The sequence below is a fragment of the Sebastes umbrosus genome, chromosome 2, assembly GCF_015220745.1.
Source record: "Sebastes umbrosus isolate fSebUmb1 chromosome 2, fSebUmb1.pri, whole genome shotgun sequence".
NCBI lineage: Eukaryota > Metazoa > Chordata > Actinopteri > Perciformes > Sebastidae > Sebastes > Sebastes umbrosus.
Genome location: NC_051270.1, coordinates 5,758,802 through 5,782,037, shown reverse-complemented (window position 1 = coordinate 5,782,037; position 23,236 = coordinate 5,758,802). Strand labels below are relative to the sequence as shown.

At 40.6% G+C, this 23,236-nt stretch overlaps 1 protein-coding gene across 1 annotated transcript in view; it reads left to right on the top strand.

Moving 5' to 3' along the window:
• Nucleotides 1-23,236, top strand: part of si:ch211-186j3.6 (neural-cadherin) — a 338,768-nt gene that overhangs the window by 302,534 nt on the left and 12,998 nt on the right. Inside the window, exons 34-35 of the mRNA XM_037746583.1 lie at nucleotides 700-880; nucleotides 9,534-9,778. Of these exons, the coding sequence (XP_037602511.1) occupies nucleotides 700-880; nucleotides 9,534-9,778 (426 nt within the window). The remainder of the gene's footprint in view (nucleotides 1-699; nucleotides 881-9,533; nucleotides 9,779-23,236) is intronic.

Here is a 23,236-nt window from a genome sequence, read left to right as displayed (position 1 = left end):
CAGCGAATCGGAGTGATTCCTCTCACCGACAAGCTCCACTGCTGATTTAACATGCTGAATCGGCCGGAAAAACGTCCGACACAGGCAGACTAGAGCGGACAGTGCGGGACAGACCGCAAAAACTAGGCCGACAAACGCTCACAGACGGCCCCAAACCCGTCGGCTTGTTGTGTCAGGGCCTTTAACTACAACTAGGATCCAGACCCGTCGGGGTTTGTTCCAAGCGGAAGCCCTATTTGTAATGTTTTTCCATTAACTGTGTGCAACATTTTGCAAACAGCCTTTCAAACATGTTTACTCCCCTTTGGTGAGTGTCTCAGGAGTGTAACCCAGCGAAGCAGTGACATGTGTAAACAGCACAGCTATCAGCATGCCGTGGAGCACATTATACAAAATCCAACATGTATGCAAATCTTTGCCCTCAGAGATTTCCTCCAACAGAATGAATGGCATTTTAAGATGCTGCCATAAACACCTTTCCACAAGAAACTCAACGTAACATTGTGTTCACTCAGAAACCAGCGTGGATTTATGTGTTAGAACTAGAGCAACGAATCTATCAAGAACATGTGGTTGATTTGCTCACCAGGTACATGAAATCCAATTCTTAATTTAATTGTGTGTGTCTACAGTAGTTGAATGTGACAACAGTGTATTTCTTGTTCCACTGAACTCTTTTTTCCATTTGTGTCCCTGCAGGCTGCATGAGGGACGTACGCCTCAACGGTCGCTACATTCCACTGGACAGTCAGCCGCGAGATGGGGTTTCCCAGGTCAGCATGCAAGGCCTCTCCCCTGGGTGCTCGTCCGACTCCTGCAAGAGGAACCAATGTAGCCCCCCCTTCACCTGCGTCGACTTGTGGAGAGTGCACGAATGCAGGTACATACACACAACCCCACACCACATGTAACTGCACATTCGCACGTGGATGTTCCACACTCATGGTTTTGACACAGAGGCATGAATACACATGCATTTAAACCAACTCACTCTTCCTCTGAAGCCATTTTTTTGCAGCTTTTGACTTTGGCATTATTTTTGTTCATAGCTGCATAAATGAGCTTCTAAAGAACCTGACCCTGACCTACTTGAGAACGTGGGAAATGTTGTTGAAGATGAAGCATCTCTGAGCCGTTATTTGTTCTAACGCCGGTGAAATGTCAAATTCAATGACGACTATTTTATGTGCACAAGAAGTGTTTGCTCACGTGTGCATGAGGAAGCTGTGAGGGAGCTGTCAGCAGGAAAAATTGTGGCAGCCAATTACCGTCCACTCAACGTAGTGAACAACAGGAAAAAAAAAAGCCCAGGTCGGCATGATAGAAAGCAATCACCAAGCAACAACTGAAGTGACAATGACACAAGTGACTTGTTTAACCTTAAAACAGATACACCGTATAACCAGTTCCTGGGACTTTTACGCCAACTGTATGTATGAATAAATAAATGTTAGAGCTGTCAATCAATTGAAATATTCAATCACAATAATTTGCATGATTGTCCATAGTTAATCGTGTTTAATCGCAAATTAATCACACATTTTTAATCTGTTTAAAATGTACCTTAAAGGCAGATTTATCAAGTATTTAGTACTCTTATCAACATGGGAGTGGGCAAATATGCTTGCTCTATGCAAACTTATGTATATATTTATTATTTGAAATCAATTAACAACACAAGCTATAGAGCCCGAAGCCGTTTTTTGTACCAGGCTGTAAACAGGATTATTTCTGCTATAAAGTTGGGCCTTTTAACATCTGTGGAGATTGACTCCCTTTTGGAGCCAGCCTCATGTGGCCATTTGAGGAACTGCAGTTTTTGGCATTTCTATATTGGCTTCATTTTCAGCACTGGAGGTTAATTTGCCGCTTGTTCTCAACTCTTCAACAGCACTAGTTCTGACCTCAGTCTACCTTTTTCTGCAGGTTTGATTGCCTGGTTTACTGTCATGTCAGGGCTGCGGATGTTAGCGTACGTACGTAGCCTGAATTAACTTGCCTTTATTTTCCCTCGCTGCTCGGTTTCTTGATTAAAAACTGCAGGCTGAAATTAAATAAATGTGATGTGACCGTCAGATAATCTCCAAGTGCCAAACTGGTTGAAGGTCATCACACATTACGTGTTCATTGTGTTTCCTTTTGAAATTGATATCACGCTCTTTGAAAAACAAATGAGCGAGTACACTCATTTAGCCTCTTAGTCACGGGCAGGGTGTCATGTGAACTCAGATCAGCACTGTGCCGCTATCCCCTCAGCCTGCCTGACAGAGGAGAAATGTTGCGGAGCAGCTTCAGAGTCAGTCCTGCAGTGCTTCATATGACATCACACATTCATTTGAACTGGCCTCTGGTCTGCACCCATTTGCGGGTGAAACAGTCAGCTAGGTTTTGGCAGCAAAATTAACTCAACAAATAAACTGAGTGCGTCATGAAACAACATTAAAATAGCAATTCTAAACTGGGAGGTACACCAGGGAGGCTTAGTTGTTACAGGCTGCATTTTTGCAACGTTTTTTTGGTGAGAAGATGAAATAGGCTACAAACCAGGAAGTCCAGTTTGAAGACTTATCAAACATAATGACACAGTGGGAGCAGTTTATACTCGGAGGGAGGATTTTACAGCTCTGGCAAGTATTCACAACAACTTTCCTGTCTGCCTTGGTCATACTTGCCAACCTTGAGACTTCAAAAAATAGGGAGGATTTCAAAATGAAAGCGAGGTTCTGGGGGTCCTCCCCCAGAAAGATTTGAGTTTCAGAGTCTTTGTTTCCTTTCTGGTGCATTCTGGTGACTTTTAAAGAATAAAAATGACAAAATAATAAGTGCACTGCAACAGCATTTTAAAATGTTACTTTTAATTCTCAGGAAAGAATACAGAATAATTCTCCCCTCTGGCATGAATTTTGTGTGAATCTCTTAGTTTTTATTTGTTCGTTCATTTATTTTTTGCCCCTGCTTGAGTATTTCTTTCTCTCAGTACTCTCCCTTTCCCTCTCCATCTTTCACTCACTGAAGGTCCTTTCAGACACAACACGACAACGGCACCACTGCGCTCTGAAACACATTATTTCCAGTGGCTTAGGCCACACAACGACAACTATTCTCTGCATCGAGCAAAGCCCGACTTCGGGCGCCCCGCGTTGTAATGTGCGGCGAGCGCAGCTCAAACCGCATTGTGTCGCGAGCAGCTCTCTTCCCCCAGTATTGTCGTCCGGGTGGAAGGCTTATACACGCTGTGCAGTGCCAGAAACATGTTGAGATATCAAAAAGGGGAAAAGAAAGGTGTGAACATTTGTCATAAATCGGGAGAAATACGGGAGAATTGTGACACCGGGAGGAAACCGTGAGAGGGCAATGAAAAACATGAGTCTCCCGTTAAAATCGAAAGGGTTGGCAAGGGTGGTGTTTGTGAGGTAAACATGATTGGCCAACAGGGTGGCTCGCTGGCTGACACTAGACTACCCTGAAGCAAAATTTGCACCAGGATCTTTTTTGTTTTTTTGCCAGAGCTCTCTGCCATGACACCCCCACCTCACTATGACTGTGGCGCGGTGGTTATTGTCGGTCTAAACGTGGCCTCAGAGAGACTTTTAAGTCTTAAATCCCCACAAGAGCCAGTGTGTTCAGCAACAGCCACGTCTCCCTTTAAGAGGCGATGAATAAGGCAGTGAGCTCCATCTGCTCAGTCGCTAAAGCTAAACGCCTAAAATGTTGGAGGTGAAAATAAATTATTTTCCCAGCCCTCTGACCCTGACGGGATTCACACTTTTTGCTTGATCAACATTTCACATACGCTATTGTGTGACTTTTCCTGTGTGACTTTTCCTGTGTGAGGGTTATCTGTTTGTCAGCGGGAAATGGGAAATGTCGTGCGATGAAAAGCCGCAGCAAACTAACAACCCTCTCCCGCGGCACGGACCGACGGAGTGCTCTTACCCACATGCACTAATCTCAGCAATTTCTTTCTGCCATTGGAAACATCAGCCTCCATTCAGTCTGTGCAGCCTCGCTTTTAATCTTGCCTTTACCTTTTTTCCACTCCTTTGATCCACTCACCCGCATCATCCATCCACCAACCTATTTTTTTTTTTTTTTTTTCTCAAATGGCTCTCATTCTCCCACTCTGCCCCTTCATTTCTTGGTCTGTATGGCTCTCATCTTGCTCACTCCTGCCCAGTTTTTTTAAGCCATGTACTACTGCCACACACATACACACTCCCAGTTCCCCTCACCCCCCCTTCCATCCCCACCCTGCTCGCTTGTTCGCCTTGTTCTCTTTTCACCACTTGACCTGAACCTTGGAAGATGATTAGAGAGCAGTAAGTGTTGCCAGCGAGTCCTCCAAGCCCAAGTGTTTGATACCTGATTACTCTGGGGGACCGCCGTTGAATAATAACATTCTGTAGTGTAGATAATAACACAGTTAGCTCGTGCAAAATCACTGATTTAATTTTAAAAAAGGACAATTGTGGCATTCAATTGACTGTTCACTAAATCCCTTGCTGAACCACAATTGTCCAGTCATAATTTAGCAACCATAACTTTTAATTTGTCCTCACGTCAAAGCGGTTTACATGGGCCTTGAATCAGAGCAATATCCCATATATAAAGAGAGTTTTGAAAATAACCCTGCTAGAGTGTGCTCCCTTACAACCTACAGTAGTAACCAAATTACACCGTGACCTTATTTTCAGGGAGTGAGAGGTGAGAGGATTCTGTACACATGCATGTGTATACATGGATGTACCCGCCTACGTGCAGAAATATGCAATCAGTACAGTGGTCACGGTTACAGTGATCAAACGCTTATATGGATGAAAAAGCTTGTGAGAGAATCATTCCTGTACAAATGCTGGTTAAATAATGTGCTTATAGTAATCAAATAGTCCGCTTACAGTGTTCATTTTGGGTCTTTTCATACACAACATATGGAAAGACATTTTAAAACTACGTTAGACTAACGTTAATTGAATTTTTGTTTTTTACTTTACTCCCTTGATGCTTTGCCTCGCCAACCGTCTGCTCTCCATCTGGATACATGTAGCTGATGCTGCGTGCACATTATATATCATAACGGGAAAAAGGAAGTCATTTTCTCTGAATGAAAAACGAATGTGCACGGGGAAAGACTTCAGCATAGATTTTAGACTTTATTGTCCCACAAGGGGAAATTCTTTTTCACAGCACTGTACTTTTCAGACACCAATACATACAACAGCACGCAGTAACACAGCGACGGCAATACAACAGTGACAACAACAGAAAATGACGGACAGCAGTACACACTCAGGCCTGTTCAGCGACGCCTGTTGTTTAAGGCAGCTATGACTGCCGGTATCAGGCTTTTCCCGAAGCGAGCCCTATTGCACCTCAGTGTTCTATACCAGAGCCCGGAGCGGGGCATTATGGTGAAAGCACCCTTGTCAAAAGGATTGATGATGCCTGGGTCACGTTATAACTCCAAAGTGAAACTTTTTCTGGTCCTCAACAGGCTCTGCGGGCACACACGCAGACCGGCGCCCGTCTCCCTCCATGCCACTACCGTGTGAGAGAACGAGGCATGCGAGCACGCGCTGCAGAGCCGGACAAAAACGGCAATGCCTCACCCTCGATTACGGAAAAGGCAGAAGAATTGGCAGTGAGCCAGTAAATAGCAAAGTGGTCCGTTTCATTACTTTGTGTTCATGTGATAAATATACAAATTTCAATTAGATGGTAATGAGAAATGATGCACAACAACAACAATTTGGTTATAATAATCATCCGTTTATAGTGATCAATTTGACCCGGACAGACGTGATCACTAGAGGCGGTTTCTACTGTACATTTCAATTCATCGAATATTTAGCCTGGGACAGCAAAGAAACAGAAAAATTAATGAGCGTTGCAATGTTTTTTTGTAATCACTCTCCACTGAGATTGATATCTAGAATGCTAAACATCTGGACCAGTCGCGTACTCCGACCACGAGCTAAAGCCAGTGAGAGTTTAGAGTCGGGTTGAGGGGTCACCTGTAACAATAGGAACTTACTGTATGTGTTGCATTTGCAACACGGATCAAGGTTTGTTGCTGCATCTAGAGGAATAAATAGTAAAAAAGAGTGTGGAAACCGGTTGAAACAGGCTATTTTGTTAACACGTGCCAACGACAACATCAGCAATGTGTCTCGCGTATGTCATCACGTCATCTACCGTGTATTTTTTCACATGTGTTTTCTGACTTATCGTAGTTTGGAGACCTCATCGGGGATTCCTCCCGATAAAAGATCTTGTAGTGTGTGACTTCCTGTCTCCAGTCAGTCATGTAGTGTGAAAACCACAACGATTTAAAGACTCCTGATTACAAGACAGCAAGTTGTGTAGTGTGAACAGTAAAGCGATCTGACGACTTTGAAGGTCGTGAAGTGTGACCTTGGGTTAAATGGTAAATGGACTTGCATTTATATAGCGCCTTTCTAGTCTTCCGACACGTCGGTGCTCTTTAGACTACGTGTCAATATTTACCCATTCACACACACACACGTTCACATTACTTGCCCAAGGACACTCGGACATGCGTTAAGTGGACGACACTCTCTACCCCCTGAGCGACAGCCACAACCATATAAGACACCTATAACACTCAGTCATGGCTAATGATAAGAGAGAGCAGAGAAAAGAGAAGCACTGTTGTAGTTGACAGCCTTCCTGTGTTCAACACCTACACAGACTCCAAGCAGGCTTAATGAATACTGAACGCTGAGCATTTATCATGGCTTAATAATCCCACCTACAGTTAATTACCTTCTAAAATGTTGTGTTTCAAACACCTAGGTCATTTGTATCCTGTTCTATCAAGATAGCTGGCATTTCTAAATGCATTAAGAAGAGTAATTTATAACTCTGAAAATTGATTTTACAGAAGTCGGACGAGTCATTCCACTTTGTTTTGGCACTTGTGAAAAAAAATAGAATCAGGTCAGAAGAGTCCAGTCTTAATGCTCTCATGGGAATGAATGTACTGCAGCTTGTGGTGAAATGCTGGAAAATGAAAGCCCTAAAATAGATACTGGTTAAAACACCTGTATCCTGTACATGTCTGGCGATCACAGAGAAGTTGAGAGTGTTACGTAAACAAGTAGTCTTCAACCAACAGAACTCACTTTCTCAAGATTATTATGGTATTAAACATGACATTTCCAGCATATTTGTTGACTTAATGTGAGGTTTATATTGTGGCTACCACTTAAATTGATGCTGCATGCATAATGCTGTAAAAAGTAGACCTAAATATCTCTCTAAGTGCAGCAGAGCCAGTTAGATTTATATCACATTTGCATCACATACAAACACACACATCAAAATGCAAATAAAGTTAGTGGTGCATTTGCCCCAACCACTGACATTAAAGCAAGGGTAACAGTTTCTAGTCTTAGGGAATAGGCGGAGGTCGGGGTGGATGGGTGAGTCAAAAAACACAGGACTTTCAACCAGGAGACCGCCGTTTGTGTCCCGTGTGAAAACACGAGTCAGAGTTGATTTATTTGTCACGTAACATCCATACTTAAGTTACAGCACTTCCGGTATTATTTAACCCAAATCGCGATCTTTCCCTAAAGCTTACTACAGAGTTTGTTGCCTAAGCCTAACCAAGTCAATCTTTTCCTAAACATAACTAAGTAGTTTTATTTTGAAAGAACTGGAGTGGAAATTGACACGTGCTGGACATTCATAGGAAAAAGAACAAAAGACACGTTGTTGAAAGTCGTGCTGAGCGGCACGAAAAAAAAGGAAATTGGTGTCTATGTAAACAAATCAAATAGATTAAATTTTGTGACTATTTCACGAACTGCAGTGAGACTGTGTTGGAATATTGCCAGTTAGCATAAATTGCTCGAGTTTAGTTGCATATGAACATTCATAGGACACAGAGTTGGGCAGATGATACAGTAAGTTGACCCTTTAGCATCTCATCTGGATTAGTTTTATGGTGGAAGAGGAACAGTAATGAGATAAATTACAGAACCATTTTGAATATATAATGCTGCTGTTTCCCAGTCAAGTTGAGTCAATATTTATAAGCATGAGCCGCTCAGATCTCCAGAGACGCATCTGATGTCATCAAAATGTACAGCCTGGAGCAGCTCCATAGACATTGAAAGGGATGCCGAATTAATGGGCTCATAAAATGTTTGTTTGAGCTGTTACACCCAAATGAGCTTTTAATTATAGTGGTGCTTTCTGAAGTGAGGCAGAAAATGTGCCCCTGTCTGCATAAAATCATCCTTGTTACCGCCAGTGTCACAGTCAGCATTTTCCTCTCCTCCACTGCATTCTCTACTGAGGTGTACATCTGTGGAAGATCACTGACTCAAGGAGAGTATTTCACTTTTTTTCAGAGTGAGACATAGTAATGAACATTCAATAGGGCGTTGTATATTTATATTCATCTTCATTTTATCTTCTAATGCCGCAACTGTCCGATATGATTTCTTTTATTCCTGTTGTTCCTCCAGTTTTATTTGCATTTGCTTTGTTTTTCTTTGATGCATCTATAACTGCTGAGAGATTATAACACATTCACCTAATCAAAATTGATGAAGACATCTTAATCTGCATGTTGAAATTTGAATGGAAATTTATTGATGATAATATTAGTATGATTTGTTTTTTTAAACATGCAAATTCCTCTCAAATCATATTGACTTTCTCTTATTTCAAACAACCTTTGATTACGTTCAGATAATGATTGATTTTTAACTTTATACATGATTTGAGCTGTTTTAAAGTCAGCCTAATCTTTAAATTTTAGAGTAATTTAATTTAATAAACAATGAGTTTGTTGGTTCATGGTAAGTAGTTTTGTTTACAATGTTATTCTTTCTATTTCAACATTAATCACAAGTTTGCTTTGTGTATTTGTTGCTCGATTCACAAACATTTTGAATTTAGTCTTAAGGTAATAATCTTGGAAGATTTTCATTTAAGTAAATGTCTGTTAGAGGATAACTTTAGTATTTTTCAACCTGGACTCTATTTTCTCATGTTTTTGTGTACAAGTGACTAATGGGGACAACAATTCCACATTGTCGGAATCAGCTAAATATTCAGCCATGACATTGAAAACCTTTTAGATAACACTGAGCTATGCTTTCTATAGTCCAACATAACAAACTCACTCCTAAGGTTCCTAGGCATTTATATTAACAATCTGAGCCTGTCATGGCAAGAACAAGCACTTATAGTGAACGTAAAATGACAGTGCCAGCTTGCCCCAAGCGATTACATGACAGCCGCAACATTATTAGACTATATGAAGAACATGTATGAATATTGAAAATGGGCGCAGTTCCCCTTTAAAGTTAGTTTGTTAAAATTGAACCAACTTTCAACAAGGGTTTTTAATTCCTTTTCCACTGTATCCAAACATTGTGTACAATTAATGTACACATTATGTACAAAATGAACAATAATGAGGGTAACATTATTCATGATTCTTTTGTTTTCCTCCTTCCTTCCCCTCCCTGTTGTCCCCGTCCAACCCTCCTTTGCAGATGTCCCCCTGGCCACATGATCCGTGTGAACGTGACGAGAAAGTCCTGCGTGTATACCCTCTGTGCTACACGGCCTTGTCACCGGGGGACATGCGTGGCCCAGTCGCCCTCCAAATTCACCTGCCACTGCCCGGAGGGCTACAGAGGACGCCACTGCGAGACAACGCTGGCCATCTATCGAGAGGACGTGGGCCTGAGCTTCAGCTCCCTCTTCGCCATCTGTATCTGCTTCATGGCCTTACTAGGTAGCTATTGCATCCACTGCATGTTACACATACAGTAATGAAGAGATACTTGCACAGCAGGGGGGGCTTATGTTTGTGTGTGTTGAATTTGTGATAGCATCTTGCCTTTTCCCTGAAACAAATATGCTAAAGAAACACAGTGTGAAAGAGGAACCCAACCAGGATCAGAAATTACCCCATCACCAGACTTTAGAGGGGAATTCAGGTATTTGTCAACATGGGGTCTGTTATCATCACTGTGTTCATTATGAGTTATTACTATTTTCACACTCTTCACGCTTACTCTCAATTGTAGAAATTTAAGAAACACAGACACTGTGCAGGTGCAGCAAGACAATATAACACAGCCACATACAGTATCAACATATACAGTATGTTGTAATGCGCCCCCATCATTTTTTCAACCCGATTCTCTCTACCTTACCCCCTCACACCACCATATAACCTCAAAATAAAATAATGGAAACTGTTTGGAAAAAAAGGGCAGGCACTTTCCAAATATAGCTGGCAGGTGATTGAGGGAACCATCTGTCAGTCAAACTCTTGCCGAAGCCAGTCGGGAGAAGAGCGAAAACATCTTTTCCATCGAGAAAAGCCTTCTCTGTCGCTCTTTGCTCTTCTTTCGATGAAGATATACTCTTCAGTTCTGATATAACTGATGTTATTGCAGCATCTATGGCAACCTCTTCAGGAGCCGCCATTGTTGTTTAGAACGAACAGTCGCCTCTACGTGTTGCCTCAAACACGCCTAAGCCACGCCCGTAGTTGCCAGTAACTCCTCACAGGACGCTGATTTGTCCGGATACTGGCTGTCTGGACACAAATGTATTACATGAAGCCTAACAAGATTGATTTTCGTGTGATCTCAATTCTCGCAGAATCCTGTGATATCGCGAGAATCCAGACGCCGTGCAGGATAATACTAAAGATGCATACCCGTGAAAAGCATAAAAAAAATTTTTTAACTCTTTTGGCTGGACCGCAGAGGCCCAAAAGTCTGTCCCTGAGTGAGTGACTGAGTGATGAAGTTACAAGATTGGTCTGCCGAGTGTTGGGGTTTCCTCATTGGCCGTTGCTCTTTCAAAATGAAAAGGCGAGAACAGTCCGTTATGCAAATGAACCCGTCCAGCGCGACGCATCCAGTTCACAAAACTTGGACCAAGCTGTCATTACTAGGCGATATACAATAGTTATATAATGAAGATGAAGATTCAACAGTGGCATAGCCTATTTTAAACTTAAAATGTTTTCAGAAGTAGATTTTGGTGGATTGTTAAGACAAAATAACAGAAAGTTTACGAGCAGGCCGCCATGTTGTTTCCTGTTTGAAATGGCGAGCAGAAAACCAGGGACCAATCAGGTGCATTCAACAATAGGATATGTCACCATTTGAACGGCATGTTGAGTGGAGCACCATACACGGTGTAGACATATACTCGGTTCTGACTGAGTCTTCTTTTAAGTAAGCCTCCTACATTAAAAATGTGACTGAAATCATTACAACCATTTCTGTTTAAGTCTCACTGAAAGTAAACACAGAAAGTATTCCCCTGGAATTCCTGTAGCTGTGATAGTGAACTTCACATCTTCGCTAGTCCATTACCACGGAATAGGTCAGCCAGCAAGTTAACATGGAGATGGATCTGCTTCACTACAGTTAACCAGGTTAACAAATGCTGGAATTTCCATTCAAGAAACAACTAATGACTAACTAACTAAAGCACCTTTCTGTCAATAAATATGATTTGCATTGTTGAAAGGGAAAACAGGCTTTTTAAATGAGAGATTATTAATGGTTTATGTTGGCAGACCTGAAATCTAGACCTGAAACATGTTAACACGCACACATACACACTATGATGATGATGATGATAGTGTACCAGATGTTTTTTAATGATGTGTTAGACATTTCTTTGATAATTAGAGTCTTACCCCCTAGAGGCTTGTTGTACAGGGATGTGGGTTTAGCAAGACCGTAGGGACAATGTTATCACACTCAGACTAACACGGACCTGACAGCATACAGCACTTTGAATTGGATGTAATAATTACTGTATGGTTCTCCTTTTAGCGTAGGCTCCTCGTCTTGATAAATATCTTTCACTACAGCAACATCATGTTTCAATGCACGTTTGTTAAGCATAAACAGTGAGCTAAGGTAAAACATGGCTGTTTAGTGGGTGCTCTAATACGTTTGAGGAGTGTATCCTAAAGGTCCAAACCATTCATACTGTCCACAGGCCAGACGTAGAATAGTATCTCACTGACATGTAGGCGGGTCAATCACCAGTGATCAATTTTCCTCTGAGCTCTGACAGAAAAAGGGAAAGAATGACTTCAGGCAAAGATCCTGCTGTCGGAGGTAAAAGGGACAGGTGCATGCCCGTGTGAAAACAATGGGAAGTTAGTTATTGTAGTTTGACCTATTGATTAGGCCCACTCACCAACACGGTCTGCAGCAGCAGTGGCTGTGACACACAGCTCATGGAGGCAATTTAGATACTTTAAAACCCTTAGTGCCTGATGGCCGCTCAATTTTTGTCAAAATCTGTACTACTTCAGAGTCATAAATCAAGCCAAATCTCAGTCATTGCCTTAGCTACTTGTCTCTGAAGTCCGATGCAAATGAACGTCCATAAATCCGCTTAGAAATCATTGAAAAAGACAGAACATGCTTGGAAATCATCACATTTTTAAGTTTCTTCAGTATCAAAGTAATCCAGTGATTGTTGTCTGTACAGTCATGGTTGTACTGCAAACAGAAACAGCTAATAGCTAATTCAGCATGTTGTTAATTGTGCCAATTTGCCAAAATGTAAAAAAAAAAAAATTGGGGCTCAAGTTGTAACCCACAGCTAACTATCCATTGGAGACATTATACTTCCTGTTTACATCCCCGAAAGCATAGGCATTGTAGTTCCAAAACTCAGATCTCGATTATCCCCTAGATGCAAATACTTTACACTATAAAATTACAAAATCCATTAATATCACCTTTAAAAAAAAACTAATGAAATAAATAAATATTGGGTTGGGTGGGTTATTTGGGGGACACAGTTGTCTCAGTTTTGTCTGAGGGGGGGCTCACAGTGTCAGACTTTGTCAACTCCTGAATTAGAGCTTAGGAAGCAACTTTTGAACAATGAAAAGGGTTCATGAATATACAAGTATATACTGAGTATATAAAACAACAACTTTGCTAGTGTTGGCTCTTTGTTTGGAGGATCTGTGTGTTCCTTTGATAAAGAACTGTATTATATAGCTTACAGCTAGCAATGAACTGACCATAGTTTTCCGAATGTCAGAAAGTCTCGGGAGGAATTGTAGGTTAGGACTATACTAAACTTCTGCGATGGTACTGTGCAAGCATTTCCTCGGGCCTGTGGGTGAATAGACTGCAACGCACTGGCGTCTGGTTGTCTATTGTTAAAATCCACATTTATTTCCATCTGCCTGTCTGTTTTGCCCGCTGAATATTCATATATCTGTACCTTTAGCTCTGTGTTCCTATTCCTAAAGGATCTTCTGCTGAGAAAGTGCCTCGGGCGCAGCCGTACACCGAGAATGAGTTGTCAGTACGATGACATGTTCCCTTGTTTAATTGAGGACAATACAACAGAACAGTAAAGAGCAGTATGAGACGGCGCAGTACAAGAGAAGAAAACAGATCAGAGGAAGTAGAGAATAAAACAGGACACGGCACAGTACCAGAAGAAAACAAGAGGGAGCTGAAAAGATTACAAAGCGGAGGCAGCGAACAAAACAGCGAGAGATGGGAAAGCAGGAGATACATAGTGCTGAGAAGGATGGTGCCAATGTCACACTGCTGCTGGCCATGTCTGCTTGTCTCATTGGTGATTCTGAGGGCACCTTCTTCCCACCCTGAGACCAGACAGACACAATTCAAATGATCATTTCTCCTTCTCTTCTTCTCACCTTCATTCCACACTATCTCTCTTCAAACTGGGCTTTGGGCTCATATTAAATGTGACATCCGACCTTGATCCTGCTGAGGCTCAGCTCTGTTTTCAGTGTTAATTACTTGATTTGTAGGCGTATAAGGTGCTGTTTACCCAAACCTGCAGAAATTGAGATCAATGCTCCAGGGGCTTTGGTAGTAATTTCAATCGGTAGAGCATTCCGCGCTCGATCGGTCAAGCGTTTCTCACTCTGAAATTTAAGTAGCAGCAAGAGAGACTTTTCTCTTTTTTTTTTAATGGCTTCACCCAATATTGCTTGTACGGACTCCAAATGTTTGAATAGCAAGAACAAAAGGAGGGCAGCAACTCTCTTGATGCAGGGCTGAAGAGAAATAGGCTGTTATTTCGAGAATGTTATGATGGGTGAAGATTAAAGACAAAATCCACTCTAAAGCAGAAATCATATAAAGTCATTCTCTTTGATCCCATTGTCTAGTCTTGTGTGGTCAACTTTGAAAAGTGAGCATATATAAAGTAGGGTGTTATGCAGCAAAATATGGCAATTACCGCATCATAGCCATGTGACTGAAGAGAGTCTAAATTGCTTGAGGTTTATTCCAATAGGACTATTGGATGGATTGCCTTTAAATTTTGCACAGATATTAATGGTTTCCAGAGGATGAATTGTGCTAAGTTTGGTGATCCCTTGACTTTCCTCTAGCACAACCATGAGGTTGACATTTGTGGTATTGAATGAAATTTCTCAACAAATATTGGATGGATTGCCATGAATTTTTAGTACAGACATTTCACCTTTCAACTTTATTTTTGTCCCCGGAAGGCAATTAATTGGTTTTTCAGCTAGGCACATAACTATACATGAAAGAACATAGACATTTAGTACAATAAAGGGAAGGGGACGGCATCCTGAATACAAGTGGTCTAGAAGTCTGACTCATTTATGTTCCCAACAGGATATAATTAAATATCTTTGATGATCCGCTTCCTTTTTCTCTAGTGCCATCATCAGGCCAATATTTTAATGTGTCTAATACTTTGGTTTAAGACCGGATACCTGTAAAACAAATGACATTTGCATAGTAACATGGTCAACTAAGATAGTGAAACTGAAACCGAAACCAGAAGAAAACTTAAAAAAGCAAAATTTCCCTGCAAAGTTCTTGTCAACTTATACAGAAGAGCAATAAAAGGCATCCTGACTGGAATTAAAACCGCCCAGAACATCATCGGTACCCATCTACCGAGCATCAGTGATATCAGTGAGGTGAGGTGCCTGCGCAGAGCCCAAAGGTTATTAACAGACAATACCTAACCTTGCAACAGCCTGTTCACCCTGCTGTCGTCGGGCAAACGATATAAAAGTATTCGCTGTTGTAAAACCAAACGAGAGAGTAGCTTCTTTCCTCAGACTCAGACTCTTCCACTCATCCTTTAAGTTTTTTTTGTTGTTTTTACTTGTGCAGCATAAAGGGACTACAACTTCAATTTCATTGTGCAACTTTGTGTCGAAGAATGTCAATGATAAATGAACCTTGAACGTTGAATTGTGAGCATGCTGATGTTGTTACTTAGCTGCTAGCATGATGGCTTTAGACTCTCGGCCTTGTTAATTAATATAAAGGATAAAAAAAAGAAAATCAGCATGAGTTTTTACAATCTTAAAACATTTTGTTGCAGATTCAGTGACTTTGCCATTTCTTATTAATGTAGTTGAGTTAATGCTCCTGGTCTGAACAGTTTCATCCAAAGAGAAGTCTTGGAGTTGTTCTGTTATTCCACCATTGATGGAACTGGGAGGCTGGCAGTGCTGATCCAGTGACAGTCCCCAGGGTGCTCCTCTGGGGTTGTGAGTTCAGAACAAAGTTTCTAGTGGAGAAATGTCTGCACGGCTCTCACACCAAGTCAAAGTCCAATTGGCTATCTCTTGACAATATTAATGATTAATAACCTAGCCTTCTGAATTTATCATGTAGCTTGAATATTGATTTGGTGCTCAACGATGGGAATTCATTTATTCAGTTTGCTTATTTTTGGCTTCTACATGGACCTCTTCACCTCTGTCTTGTGTTTCTATAGCCATTTCTCTCTCAGCATTTCTGCACCATATTCTTAACTCAATGTATTACTGTTGCTTTAGCAGTGACATATAACGACTGTATTACTGGAACCATCTGGAATCTTTCCTGCTCCTTTCCTTTGCAGAAAACACAATACAGATTTGATGCATCTATTTAATAGTAACATACAGAACAGCTGTGAGTAAATGACAGTAATGCAGGCATCTTCTGTCTTATTCTTTTCACTTGAAAGTGAAAGTTCATTTCAGTGACAGATCTATTTTTACTGATCTGTAAGGATAATTTGAGCTGATATTAAAGTAAAATATGAATACATTCTTTAACGCAACCTCTATATGTATAGTCAGACCGTAATATTATATTTTAGAAGGGAAAATACATTTTATTTCAAAATCATGGATGAAGATAATGAAATAGCTTTTTAAAAACTGGAAATTAAGTTTAGATTAGTCAATATGTCAGTACGCCATCACATGTTCATACTTGCAGCTACAGTGCAGATCGCTTTAATTATTTATTTTAATTTTGAAGAAAAAAGATTGTGTCAATTTTGATGCAGAGAGGTGAGACTGAAGCTGAAGTGATAATGGTCCGATGACAAAAGTCTGCGTCACATAGACCCTCATGCTCAATATTTTTGCCATCATTGGGCAAAAAATCCATAATGACCTTTCAGCATATTGTAATTCAAGTGCTTTGAGAGAAAACTAGACTTCTGCACCTCCTCATGGCTCTGTTTTCAGGCTTTAAAAAATCTAGCCCGTGACGGGAGACTTTGGCCAATCACAGGTCATTTCAGAGAGAGAGCATTCCTATTGGCTGTTCATTCAACGGAGGCAGCTGTCAATCACTTGTGGAATCCCATCAAACGGTCAAACTAGGCAACGCTGAACAAATATTAATTTGTATTCTGTTACTGCAATGAAATGTTTTCAGATTTCACATCTTGTAGTGTGCTGTAAAATGAGAAAGTTTGCTCCGGCTGGTGGGCGGTGTTTGGTATTTCCTCAACCTGAGCTCAACATGGCCGCCGGGTCACAAACTTTCTCATTTTATAACTAAACAGTACACTACAAGATGATTCTGAAAACATTTTATGCGAGAAATAGGCATAGACGTTACAGAATATTGATTCATATTTGATCAGTGCTGCTTAGTTTGACCGTTTGATTGGAGTTCACGAGTGATTGGCAGCTGCTCAGAGATGGCAAGATATCTGCTCGGCTCTGATTGGTTGTTTTCCTACGGTCTGTGAAATCTTGCAGATGCCATTAGGAGCAACGGAGGACACAGAGGGACATGCTTTTTTTCAGATTACCTGTCTCATGCACTACTGTCAGGACATAGTGACCGTTTTATAAATATAACTTTTTTTAATCATATTTGCTCCAATTCTACCCACTGCAGCTTTAATCATCATAGCAGTGCCAGACGAAATGGATGGCGGACAATCTCCGAGACAGGTGGCAGACATGCTCTCCATTCAGTCATTGAGAAAGGACTTGATGAGAGTAAATGCTACCTTTCCATGAGTGTAGACGTAAACTGAACTAGTACTCCAGTTACTGATATTAACACAGTAGAAAAAATGAACCATTATAAAACGATGAGCTTTACAAGTACTTGTGGTTCATTTGTGATGATCTACAACATACAGAATCGGCACTATGGTGGTTCTGTGGGAACTGAAGCAGTCACACAGACTCAGAGCGTGGAGATTAGAGAAGGATATCAGATTAAGGACACAGATGTTGGTCACATACTGAATATATCCGTACAATCTCCTCTACCAGATGAGCTAAGCAGGCAGTTCAGTGATTGCCACATTGATTCTATCATACCAACCTCCTCCGAGGTGAAGGTGTTCCAAAGGTTATCTTTTTGAATTGTTGAGAGTTTGGAGGAAGATTGAACATTTACAGTAGTATAGCAAGTATAGTAAGTTTTACTGACATAAAATAGGCCAATGGAGAGCCGCGGAATGCAAAAATAGTGAGTTACCTCCGAGATGGATGAGAAAAATAAACACATAAAAATACATACACGCATACGAACAAGCTGCACATATACGGTGTGTTGATTTAAGAGATGCTTAGGTGAAAGGAAGGTCTTTAGTTTGGTTTTAAAAGAACACAGTGTCAGTCTAAGATGAGCAGGTAAACTTCTTTAGGTGCACAAATACTGAAGGCCATCTCTCCGGACTGAGAAAGCGCTCTATAGGAAGTAAGAGCTTTGTAAACCAAAAGGAGGTGTTTGAATTGAAAGCAACAGGTATCCAATGAAGGTTTCGGAGAAATGCGGTCTGATCTTTTTGTCCTGGTTAAAACTCGTGCGGCTGAGTTCTGGATTGTTTTGTTTGGAAAACCCATAAACAGAGAATTGTAATAATCTAGTCTGCTCATAACGAATGCATGCATGAGTTTCTCTGAGTCAGTTTGGGAAAGAAAGCCTCCAATTCTGGAAATGTTTCAGAGTTGGAAAAAGACGACCTTCGTTATGCTGCTGATATGATCTGTTTTACTCTGGTCACATGTTTTTAGTGATTTGGACTCTAGGTATTCACAGACAAGCTGTCTCTGGGATTTACACCCAACAGCCAAAATCTCAGTTTTCTACCTATTCAGCTGAAGGAAGTTTGCTGCCATACATTATATTGACTGTACTCAATTAACATTATTTTGTAAGCAACTTTCCCAAAAACCAAAGTGAAACTTTGCTGTTGAGGTAATGTGCTCTAATATTCTCTACTCTACTTAAAATAGTTTCAGCCAGCCAGTGTCTTCAGAGTGTTCTCTGCCAAAGATGGTTGATTAAAGTCAGAAACACCACTTCAGTATGAATGTGAGCTGACTGTGTGTTTCGCAGTTCAGAGTGAGGATTCTTCTTCACTGAAAACAATCCATCTGATTCCCTCACGTCGATTTTCAGTAGTCAGAATCTCACCGTTAAACTTTCATGCATGCCCTATATATATATTTTATTTTTTCTATCTTTGAAGTTTTAGTTTTGTTTCAGTTCTTCTGAATTGAGTTATGGTTGGATTCGATTCACTAAGCAGTTTTATATGGATAAGAGCTTGATAAAATGCCTTTGAACCCATGACACATCTTAAATCCATGAATGAAGCTCTTGAAATCTAGTGGAGCTACGACCCGATATTGCAACACAGTCTCACGGCAGTTCATGAAATAGACACAAAACTTAATCGATTTGATTTGTGTACATAGACACGAATTTCCCTTTTTTTATGACGCTCAGCACGACTTTCAACAACCTATTTTCTGTGCCTTTTTAGATGAATGTCCAGCAACACGTGACGCAAGGGCCAATTTCCACACCAGTCTTTTCAAAATAAAACAACTTAGATAGGTTTACGAAAAGATCGACTTGGTTAAGCTTAGACAACAAATTACTTAGTTAGGTTTAGGAAAAGATTGACTTGGTTAGGCTTAGGCAACAAAACTACTTAGTTAGGTTTAGGAAAAGATCCTGGTTTTGGTTTACCGGAAGTGCCGTAACTTAAGTACGGAAGTTACGTGACAAAAACGAATTAGATAGCTTTAGGGAAAGATCACGGTTTTGGTTAAAATAACTCCAGTAGTGCCGTAGCTTAAGAACGGAAGTTACGTGACAAATAAATCAATTTGACTTCTGGTTTCACACAGGACACAAACACGAAAGTCTTTTTTTTTTTTACCCAGTCATCCACCCCAACCTCCTCCGTATGTGGCGTTCGCCGATCTCTAGTCTTCCCGGTTCGCAATTACGTGGATAACATACAAATTGATTTTGTGCTGACCATCACGAAAAGAAAATGTCTGTCTATGTACACAAATTAATGCATTAAATGTTGTGACTACTTCACGAACTGCTGTGCGACTGGGCTGGATATTGTATGTCATATAGTGTAACTCTCATGAGTCTTTCACAAAGATGATCTTGGGCAAACCCATGCGAGAGGAATTAATTGGAATCACCCTCAAGGTTGTAATGATCTATAATAACTTAAATGTCAGCATGTCTTTAATTTAGAGAGTAGAGCAGCGTAACAAGCAACAAAAGGTTGCTTGTGGTTTGTCTGAAGTGCAAGCGTTTAGTTTTACAATAGTTATTGAAGTTGCTCTCATATTAATTCACAATTATTTTTTTTTTCACAAGAGATCTGCTTAAAACAGCAGCATCAAGACAAAGATAATCAGCTTACAATGCCCGAAAGCAAAACACAGTTAATTTCACTTAAACGATTAGAGTAAAGTCAATCTTAAAGTAAAGTGCTCCAAACGGCGGTGGTCTGACAGCGCAGCAGCAAGCTCAGGGCCCGAACCCATTTTAATCTTGACTAAACACAGCCTAGACAGCCCCTTATTGAGTCTTCCACCAGATCTTTCTTCATATTCTGCAGAATACCCAAATCTCCCCAGCTGAAAGTACATTAATACCCACTTATGCCATGTGGAGCTGGATGTGCTGCTGAGGAAGACATGAGTATATTATGATCCACCCATGCACTGTAAGTCAAAGATAATTAGTTGGATAGGGAAGTCTGCTATTTCTGTGCAAGGAAGGTGAAGCGGTTCCTGTATGCATTCCCAGTCATTATAGCCTGGAAGACGCATGTTCTGACCCTTTCCTTCATTGCCTCCTCACACAAACACACCCAGTGTTATTCAACTTCATGGAAACAAATGTTGAAGCTAGAGAAAAGATAAGACTGTTGTCTGAACGACAACATTTAACTTGTGAAAAAATCTTCAAATAGCTTTGATTTTTCTTTCCTTTAGTGTCTAGTACACAGTGCATTTTAGGTGATATCTTTTATTTAGAGGCAATAACTTTACAGTTCAATTCTTTCTTCTCTACTGATACGTACACTGGAGACTCTTAACTGCCTGTACATGTGAATGTGGTTTCCTGAGCATCATGTATTCTGAAATCAACCTGGTTGTGGTGGTTGTCCTTCTGCTTCAGTCAGATTGGTTCTCAATTGGCTGTCGTTCTTTCCCACGTGAATGTACCATTGGCTGTCCTCAGGGTTCCCAACACGCAACAGGATATTCGATCGTAAATATTGAACGTTTAATATTTACGAATTGAAATCAGTGCGGCGAGGATGGACTTTCAAGCCTATCGGGAGATGTAAAAAACACTTTTAACATACCTCACACCACAGGAATATCTGCAAAGATAAACTTGACAACCATCAAAATAATTGTTGTCGGGAGGGGGGAATCGGACCCAAAATCGGCTTGATGTTCATGTAGTATATAACTGGCATTAGTCAGTGAAAGACTTGAAAATGCACGAAAGCACTATTTCAGTGTATACTCTAGGTGAGAAACTTTAATTGGATTATTTCTCTTGTATCTAGTGTTTTGTCCCGCCTCTCAATCAATGATGGCGGGGGCTCAGGATCTGCGTAACATCCTAATCAAGATAAGCTGTTAGACAATGGATGGATAGATGGATCGACTTTCTACCTCATTAGTCTTTAAGAGGAAATCAAAGGCAGAACACCAGCCAAGTTACATCAGTGGTAAAGTTAAACATTGATTCAGTTTAACAATTTGAACAATGTTGTTACACACCGAGTTACACTGAATAAGAAGACACCACTCACTAATTAACTTCACGTGATTTAGACATCTGTTTCCAGAATTGGAGGCAAGTGTGTATTTGGGACTGCGCCGACACCTCACGCTGGTTCAGCAGGTGTTGTCTTGACTATGAAAGCGTTTGCTCGCTCTGAAATTGCAAAACTCCCTCTCCATCCATACTTTATGAAAGTTATGTCTTTGTTCAGGTCAGTGTGTGTTCATCTGATATCTGAGAAAGTTTACCGTCAGCCATACCCTAATCTCCCATGACCAGAAAAATAAGAGAGAAGATTTCGTATTTCTTTCTTTTCAACTTTCATAACACATACCTGTGATGCAGAATTGCTTTTAAGCAGCATAGAGAATGTGTTGGACAGGGCAGAAAACATGATTGCTGATGGTATTTTTTTGGATGATTTCAGGTTTTGGATGTTTTGTTTCTTTGTTATGGATGGTGCTTCTCTCTGCACATTGTGTGTTCCAGTTCATCCCAACATTCACTTGGATTGATACCAGAGGCTTTTGTCGGCCAGTTAATTAATGTCTGAATGTTCTTCAAACAATTATGGGATCATTATTGCACTATGACAGTGAACATAGTGCTTAAAATGTCCATCTCCTCTATTTTTAGAGGTTAATTATTGCTACGAATGGAACATGAACCTGATCTTCACGGTATGATTGGCTGCAGGGAACCATATATTACAATAGCAATTTTGAGATCTTAACCGGGCTTCTCATAATTGAAGTACCTGGCTATGACACCTTCATGCATTAGCCCAATACTTCATTAAAAAGTGGTCTATGAATAGAAATGTCTTCATTGCCTTTGTTTTATAGAGAAAAAACACTTATAACACTAAAAACTTACACCTCTAAACTTTGATTAATTCCTATAACCTGATCCTGTTGAAAAATGACTGTATTTAAAAGGAACATGTCATAAAAAATCAGAGCAGACTGGTCTTTTTCAGGAGGGGGGTTTAAAGAGACAGCCGTTAAGACAGCGTTTCAGACAGAGGGTGAATACATGTATATTCATATGTTGTTGTTTTTAACGTTAGTAGAAACCCAAAATATAAGTATGAACCTGAAATTTAGCATGATATGTCCCCTTTAAAAGCCACATGGCTGGTTACTTTGTTTTGTTTTAGTTTTTTTTTTGTCAGAGACTGACTACACAGGGTATCCCTGTTGCGTTACTTTTGGACGGACCAGGGACAGCGTGTCAATATTAATCCTTGCATGCATAGTGTCCTTTCAAAAAAAACTTTTGTTTTCACAGGAAGTTAGGTTTAGGCAACACAAACACTTAGGTAGGGTTAGGAAACAGTCGTGGTTGACGTTAGTATCAATGACTAGCGACTCATGACGATACCGACGAGTCACGTGACTAAAGACTGACGTGACAAAATCAGTCAATATAACTTTTAGTTTCACACGGTGCACAAACAGTTGGTTGACCCATGTGATAATTCTCTGTAGGCTTGTCACTTCAAGCGACCCATACCACAATATACATTTCATTCATTGTTAAAAAAAAGTTAATAATGTTGATTACAGCCACTATAAGAACAGATGGAGAATTATCTTCACAGTGTAGTACATTCTTCAAAACGTAACCGTCCGTTGACAGTTCATCTCTGCAGTTGCTGTCCGAGGAATGGATGCTCATTGCATTTATATTTTAACGGTAATGCGGCCAAATGCATCTCTGAACAACTCCGTAGCTGCTTTGGACGATGTGAAATTCCACATTCCCTAGGAGGTGAATTCACACCTGAACTCGACAAACAAAGTTCAGTGATTCGAGACGCATGCTGATGTGAGGTATGCAGGGAAAAC